This window comes from Eucalyptus grandis, chromosome 3 (assembly GCF_016545825.1).
Source record: "Eucalyptus grandis isolate ANBG69807.140 chromosome 3, ASM1654582v1, whole genome shotgun sequence".
NCBI lineage: Eukaryota > Viridiplantae > Streptophyta > Magnoliopsida > Myrtales > Myrtaceae > Eucalyptus > Eucalyptus grandis.
Window position 1 is genome coordinate 65300988 of NC_052614.1, and position 8332 is coordinate 65309319.

Sequence of the window (8332 nt, forward strand, 5' to 3'; positions counted from 1 at the left end):
AGTTATTCTTCTATCCCCCGAAGTAGATTAATGGCTAGGGAATAGATTTAGAAAAAAAAACAAGAAGGAAAAAAAAAAAACTTTTTTGTTCCCGAGAACAAAAAAAGAAACGAGCTCAACATAACCTAATGCTCGTCTTTACACAATCGACACAAGATCTGAGTGGGACCCACATCCGGACCGAGTCCGACCCAATCTGAGTCCCCATTTTTCAGAATTAAAAATTTAGATAGGAAAAAAAATTAGTAATTAGATTTTGAGTAATTTTACTATATTTTAATATTAGTTCTAGTTTAGCATAAAATTGTGAAATTGATGAAAATTGGAATTAAAATTGAATAAACTCTTAGGGCTTTACCATATGGATTTTTGAATGCTGTTTTCTTTTAGAGACAATGCTAGGTCGTGATAATTTAGTGACTCCATTGAGAAAAAAATGTCCTCTCCACAAGTAGAGCGTGGATGATTGAGATCAACACTCTTCTTCACCACCATCATCTGCAATTCTGTTTTTATAGAAAATTAGATAGCTTTGAACAAGTCATTTGCATTACCATTTGTGTTGTGTTCATATTAGTCAAATAAGCCCGTGCTCCATGAATTTCCAATGTCATTTTTTTGAAGGTTTGATGAGTTTATGCAAATAAGCACACCAACTTTAGGATCACCTCCGTCCTCAATTGGTTTGTCCTTTCCCATTCCATCAGGCAACATTTGCTCTTCTTCTTGTAGTTAAAAATACTTAAAAGGTCTATGTATCTATTTATTGTAATGCCTAAAATTTACTGTCTCCTCTATCTTAGGCCCCGTAGTGCTGCCATCATCGTCAATCATTTGCTTGGTAGGCAAAGAACCTGTATATTGCAGTTTTCTCGTGTTGGGAACCGGTTTCTATCTTTGTGAAATGCACAAAGGCTTACTAGTGAGAAACTTCGGTTTTGGTTGGTCTTTCCAGTTTTGGCCAACAAATTTTGGAGTAGGAATTGTGTTATTGCTCCTGGCTATATAATTTAAAGACTTGTAACTTGTGTGAGGTTCAGCCTTATTGTGTTCAAAGGGCAATACCAAAGGTATTCCATTTGGCAGTGAAATCCATCTTATGTGGATTGGTGGAGTGAGAAAGGATGGCACTGTTTGGTTAGTTTAAATGAACCTGTCGTTGTAATGATTGAGTCTTACATGTCTCTTTGTGTATATATTGATAAGTCGGATCAACTCTCACCCTCCGCCCATCGCCCTTAGGTGTTGCCCATCAACTAACGCACGATTTGTGTCATTGTCTCTCTCCTTGAGGCTTGCGACTGACACATATGGCGTGGCCCTCCGTGGGCAAACACGGTAACTAAGGTTGCCCATGGTTAGCAAAGCGAAATCTAGGCTCGGAATGTCGGTGCACGATGCAAAAGACAAAAGGAAAAGCTCGATGGCTTGGGGACTGATACTTAAGGCCATGTTTAGTGACTTGGCGTCGAGCTTGCGACAAAGGTCTATGCCCCGTCTTTGTATGAACAAGACTTGAGAACAACCTAAAAGTAATGCGGTACAATTCTTTTCCATATTTCCGTCTTTCTTAATTGTCTCATATCAATTTTGAGCTTGTTTGACTATAATTTTAAAGATTTGACTCTACCCCATCATCAGTATATAGTTGCAAATTTCTTAAGAAGTTATGCCTTAAATGTTAGATATAAATTACCTAATTCTGTGTATCTCTCCTATCACAATCCTGATGGATTGTAATTTCTATTATAATATTATGTTACTATAATTACGATTTCGTTATGCATTTCTTCTTGAAGTTAGGATCTTGGCCTAGCGTTTTCACCTCAGGAAAATTTAGCAACTTGATTCGGCTAAGTCCGACATCCAAAAAACCATACCCTGACTCATTAAGAGGGTGGGCGAGCCTATTAAGTTCCCAAAGAACGCGTTCAAGTCCCTTTTACTGGCATGGTAGGAAGGACCGGGACTTGATTCACCTTCAAGATCCCCTCAGGGGACAATTATTGACTAAAGTTGATTCACATCATTGGACATTCCTTTTGCATTGATTAGATCCAAAAAGAGGGAAAAAGAAGGGAAGACTCCAAAGCCCCTTTTGATCCCGACAGGGGCAGATTGACCCACAAAGTCGGATCCCCCGCTATTACTTTGGAAATCCACTCGGGGGATAATAATTGATTAAAGTCGATCCACATCATACCTTTGGGACACTCTTGTTCCATTGGCGAGATCCAAAGAGAGGGAATAAAGGGGAGAATCCAAGGCATCTTTTGGTCGTCCCCAAAGTCGGACGCCCCGCTTTTACCCCACCCAACCCGGGGGTGGCCCTCGTACTTTTGGAGTGCGAATTTCCATTGTTGTCCTCCGCTTTTGCACTAGGTTACAAGAGACTCGTTGCAGCAATTCATCTCGGTGGGATTGATTGGTCCACACCGCTTGGTATGACTGGCTGTGTATCAAAGAGATCATCTTTTAGAGCAACCTTTCTTCCACCGATTAAAGAGATTAGCCTTTTACGGGGGCCCAACCGAAAGCGATTCTGACAAACATGTAAGCTTGGTGCATTTCAGTCGTGGAATGATGTACATCCCGTATAAAAACCGTGTAATTTTACGAGTTGGATAAAAGCAGGTTCACGTGCACTCACTGCATGCAAGAATTTAAAGCCTCTCTCTCTCTCTCTCTCTCTCTCTCTCTCTCATCCTCACGGCCTTTTGTGTTTCTTCAAAATAATGACAAAAATGATCTGAACGTGCAATGCGCTTCATGAACTTTAATTTATTCGATATAATCCCTAAACTTAATCCAATATGTAATGTGGTCCCTGAATTTTTGGTATAAACGCTATCACGGGTCGATGCTTTCATATGGATCAATCCCTCTCACAACATACTTTTACTCCATGGGTGAACTTTTACATTCCCCATTTTCAGAGATCGATCGATTCACTTCTTTTTATGCCATTTGGGAAGCTTCTCTCTCTCTCTCTCTCTCTCTCTCTCTCTTCCTCACAGCCTTTTGTGTTTCTTGGAAATAATGACAAAATGGTCTCAATGTGCAATGTGCTCTCCAAAATTTTTAATTTTTTCAATGTGATCCTCAAATTTAATTTAATGTGCAATGTGATGTCTAAACTTTTGGTATAAACATTGTCACGGGTCAATGCTTTCATATGGATCAATCCCTCTCGCGATATACTTTTACTCCATGGATGAACTTTTACATTCCTTGTTTTTGAAGATTGATTGATTCACTTCTTTTTATGCCATTTGGGTGGGAGGGAGGGAGGGAGGGAATGCGTATTGAAATTGCTTTATCAATTAAAGTGTTTGCTAGAATCTTATGTGCATGCACTCTTCTTTACCTTTATTTAGACCTTTTGAATTGGTAATCCTGCGTAAGCGCACTCAGAGACCGTTCCCCACTTTGTGCATTAACAATTCAATATTTTCAGAGTTAGTTTTTTTTACCATTGTATTGACATATTACTAACAAATACTAAGCCATTCTCCAGAAATGCCTTCTAAGCTTACTATTGGCAAGGACAATGGGTTTTGCTCACTTTGTGCATTCAGTGCATTGTGTTGTGGTGATACATAGAAAAGCAGAGCCAATATACATGCATAAACACTGTTACGGGTCGATGTTTTCTTATGGATCAATCCCCTTCATGATATGTGGTGTGAACTTTTACGTACCTTATCTTCCAAGATTGATTGTTCTCTTCTTTTTAAGAGAGAGAGAGAGAGAGAGGTGGCTGACGTGTCGAAATTGCTTTATCAATTATAGTGTTTGTCAAAATCTTATGTGCATGTGCTCCCCTTCACCTTTATGATTTAGACCTTTTAAATTGGTAATCCTAAGTACGTGCACTCGAAGGCCACAGTAATCAATAGCTCGAAATTAAGCTATCGTTTCACCTTTGAGCTCAAATCCGAAAACTCAAAGCAGCGACTTGAATGCTTTCGCTCAAAACTCGGAGCCTCTTCACAAACTTTTGCCAAAGTCCACCTTTAGAGTTGATGATAATCGTATGGACTATTGAGCAAAAAAAGAACATTGGGACCAATGTTGGGTTTCATTAACAACACAAAGCAAGCAAAATTGGACAGAGGATGTGCTCGAGCTCATCATTGCTATTTTGTGATATAAACCCCAAAGTGGTGTGGTTTTGCAATACCCAGGGCTAAAAAGGGATGAAACCGGAAGCCAAAATAATTGGGAAATGAAATTTTAGGACAGACGGACCATTTCCCTTCTATTTTGTTTTGTAGCACATCTCACGTCAATCAGTATTCTTACGATATGATAGTTCTTATTGAGTTCATGTTATAATGAAATGTCACGACCTAAGCATCAGTCGCAACGCAACGTCAAACCCGGATTTCCACATAGCGTCATAACTCTCTCGTCGTAGGTTCGTTTACGGACTTTTGTGCACGTTGCGTACGGATGCCTCTCGCACTCCAACCTATGTAGCACGGATCTTTTTCTTTGGAAGTTTTCGTGTCGTGTCCGATCTTCCGACACGTGTCCGACACGCTCCGACACGTCTCGACACGCGGTCAACGAGTGTCGAAAAATCCGACACGTGATCAACTCTCTCCGACACGCGAGTCCAGAATTCCGACATGCGATTCCGACACGTACGGAGTCAATTTTAAAAATTTCTAATACTTTAGGGGTCAAAATACAAATATACACAAAAGAAGTAATAAAAAAAGTAATAAAATTGCTATAAATATACATGCACGGGACCAATTTTTTTTTTTTCAGTTTTGTTTTTTAGAATTGTTTTATTTTTAAAAATTCTTTTATTATGAAAGAAGTAATAAAAATTGCTATATATGATAAATAAATAAATTTAAAAATATCATTTCAACATTTTTCTTTAAATAATGTTTTTTTCCTCTAAGTTTTGTGTATTATTGTAATAAATTAAAATAATGAATGATATTATTTAATATTTTTCGTGTAAATTAATTCTATGCTATTTTTATTATTATTTATTTATGTATTTATATATAAAATAAATTTAATATATAACGTGTCGAAATTCTTTATTTTTTAATAAATGTCGTGTCGTGTCGCGTCGCGTGTCGCGTGTCTGTGTCTGTGTCGGTGCTACATAGACTCCAACTACTTCGGACTCGGACAACCTGACGACTGACACCCCTCACCTGTGACTTGGCTTTACACGCTGGATTCGGCTGCTAGTCCTACCATAGCCTTCCTACGTCATTCTGCTCCTTGTCGTTGCTCGTGTGCGACGCTCTTTAGCCCTCTTGCTACGTCACGATTCACGTGCGAACCCCACTAGGTCCTCTGCACCCCTTGCACGGCACGTGGCACTCGGCACTCGAGTTTGCCAGTATCACTGGCTCGTCCTCTCGTTTCCTTTCCTACTCGCTCCAATTGGCGTTACTTGCTATTATTACACTCCACCATCGAATAGAAGAGATCTTGGTCGATGGCGGTTGCTCCTCCCATTAAACAAATCATGAGGACCCTAACAAGGGTGTTCCCGTTTATCTGTTATTTACATTTTTCGATGCTCTTTTTTTTTTTTTTTTTTTTTTGCCTCTTTCGGTGGTGAATGGGGCCAGCTCGAACTTAAATTTTGTTTGCTATTACGCCAAATGAACGAACATCTACATCTGAGTTCAGCACACAACGTCAATTTCGTCGACGTCGGTGCGGGAAAATACTAACAACTTTAACAGAGTGACGCTACCAAACCATACAACTTATCTATGTGTTCCACCATGAATTACTTCGCCTATCTTGCCATCCGTGGTGAAATGTGAAAAACAAGGAGGTTTAGAAACTATTCAAGCCACGACATGTAAGCTACATCCTCCCCATCTCCAGATATCGGGCTGTTTGGCAGCTAGGACCCTCGCTACTCGAGCCAGATGGACACGGCAAGCCATATCCACCTGTAGGTTCCCTGTAATTGCTGTTGCCGTCCTCAAGGTCAAGGTTACTCGGCCCGGCTCCGGTCCCATCATCAAGGTCAGCAGCAGATTGATGCCCTTTGAGGACTCGAGCAATCTACATAATTTTTCAAAAGCTGATTGTCAGAGTTCCTTTTTCCAGATAACCTAACGGATCCTAAATCAACTAGACATGAATCCTCGAACAAAAATAGCTTTCATTAGTCATGGATGTAGCAAGTGCGCATCTACAAAAGAAGGATTAAGCTCCGGCCACTGAAATATTACCAGACTCATTTTTGGTTGACACTGCGCCAATTCACGCACGGAAGCAGCAGCGCAGGCCACCATTCGAGTCATCTCACTGGGGTTATAATTGTGCTGCAGCCAAGGATCACAAGAGAGTCGAAGTTTCCATCTTCCAGAGCTTGTGTAAGATAAGTCCTCGTCTGTAAATCATGACAATGATTCTATTTCAATTTTGCGACTTTGATGACTATAAACATCAAATTCGGACTCCCATAGTAAGGTAGCTTGGGCTATGATCGTGAACATGAGAATTGCGAGACTAACTGAATTAACCAATGTATCATTCACAGAATGATCTGTTGAGCCCACAGGTCTGCGGCCGGTAATCAATTCCAAGAGGACGACCCCAAAAGAGAAAGTGTCTGATTTTTTCGTTTGTTCCCCACTCAAGAAGGATTCTGGAGCCAAATAACTACAGGGAAGAACATGAACTGTACTTCAACATTATTGAACTAGTCAAGCCATAAAAGAAAAGGAAAAACCATCAAAGTACCTAGAAAACTGTGCTTTAACAAATAAAGCACTAGGTGAAGTAGCGAGCAATGGCTCATTTTACATACATTTGGAAGCATATGAGACAGATTATGATGTGTTTAGTAACGCTCGGGAACAAATGTTTCTATTTTTTTGTTCCCTGTTTCTATTTTTTTGTTCCTGGAACAAAAATGAAACAAAAACGATGGTAGTTTTTTTTTTGATAGATTTAGAACGGAAATAAGAAACAAAAAAGTTACTTCTTGTTTCCGAGAAAAACTCAAGAAACAAGCATTTTCTCTGTTCTTTTTTTTTTTTCTTTTTCTCTTTCTTCTTCTTCCCCTTAGTTGATAGCCAGCCTTGGTGAGATCGCCCGAGCTTGCCGGCCACCGACGAGGCTCCCAGAGGCCGGCGATCGGCCAAATGTTGCCGGCCCTCATCGGCCAGTCACCGGCCGGCCATGGCCAAGGCCGGCCACCGCTAGAGAAAGGAGAAGAAAAAGAAAAAGAAAAAAAGAAAAGAAAAGAAAAGAAGAAAAATGTAATAAGATTATTAATAAATTAAAAGAAATTCTAAGTCACAAAAATATTTGGATCATACCAAATGCATTTACGTTCTGGAAATAGAAATTTTGTACCGTTGTTAAACGCCTTAAAATGCTCGGAAATTGTTATTAGGAATAGAGATAGAAAAATGTGTTTCCAAACAAAAAACTATTTTTGGGAATAAAAACGTTACCAAACGCCACTTAATCAGCTCACATCCCCGTCCTCTGAATCAAAATACAAACAAAATACAAACGCAACAAGTCTTACCTAATGGTTCCCACCAGCCTAGACACACAACGATTTGATTCAGAAATAAATTTTGTGAATCCGAAATCTGCAATCTAAGAGAGACAAGCATTCGGAATTCAGCAATCCAATTGCACTGAGAGTTAAGTAATTGAGGTCGGAAATAATCAATTTTCCATTTTTAAATTTATCAAATAAGTTTCTTTATGAGATAGCTAGTATAAGCACCTAGAGAGGGGGTGAATAGGTGTATAATAATTTCTCGTGTTAAGTGAGCAATACGAAATAAACAATAGAAAGAAGTTCTCCTTTCGTTAACGAAAACGTATTAAGATCAAAGTAAAGCAGAGAGTAAGGAAGAGAAAATTGAATACAAGGTTTATAGTGGTTCGGCTTATTCCAAGCCTACGTCCACTCTTCCGCACTGACAGCTCACCAGTTGGATTTCACTATGAACAAAAGAGATGTTACATCAAAGTTCTCCCTTGATTCCACAGTGTAGATATTCTACCACACTTCCTCAAGGTTTTTCACGAATATAGACTCTTTTTTGCGTACAAGATTTTCGCTCAAATGAATTTACTAAGAACAAGGAGCTTCAGATTTTGGAATTCTTCTATCGCGCACACACTTGAACAACTGAAACGTCTTCCTTATATACTCCTTTATGCCATCATACCCGTTGGCACTTACCAAAGGAATTCCTCCAATCTACCCGTTGGACGGAATCAATTAGGAAGATCATTCGAGCTATTAAAGGAACATGTCAATAGCCCATCAATCTTGTTCGCCCATACTATCAGGATCTCGGTTTCC

The 8332-nt window shown here is 39.5% G+C and overlaps 1 protein-coding gene across 1 annotated transcript; it reads right to left on the bottom strand.

The window, feature by feature from the left end:
* Positions 1 to 5703: 5703 nt before the first annotated feature.
* LOC120286186 (proline-rich receptor-like protein kinase PERK15) lies at positions 5704 to 6321 on the bottom strand. Its single transcript, XM_039310483.1, has 2 exons — positions 6228 to 6321; positions 5704 to 6057 (listed from the first exon to the last, which is right to left on the bottom strand). The coding sequence occupies exons 1-2, from the start codon at positions 6297 to 6299 to the stop codon at positions 5854 to 5856; spliced, it is 276 nt and encodes a 91-aa protein (XP_039166417.1). The 5' UTR covers positions 6300 to 6321; the 3' UTR covers positions 5704 to 5853.
* Positions 6322 to 8332: the final 2011 nt, after the last annotated feature.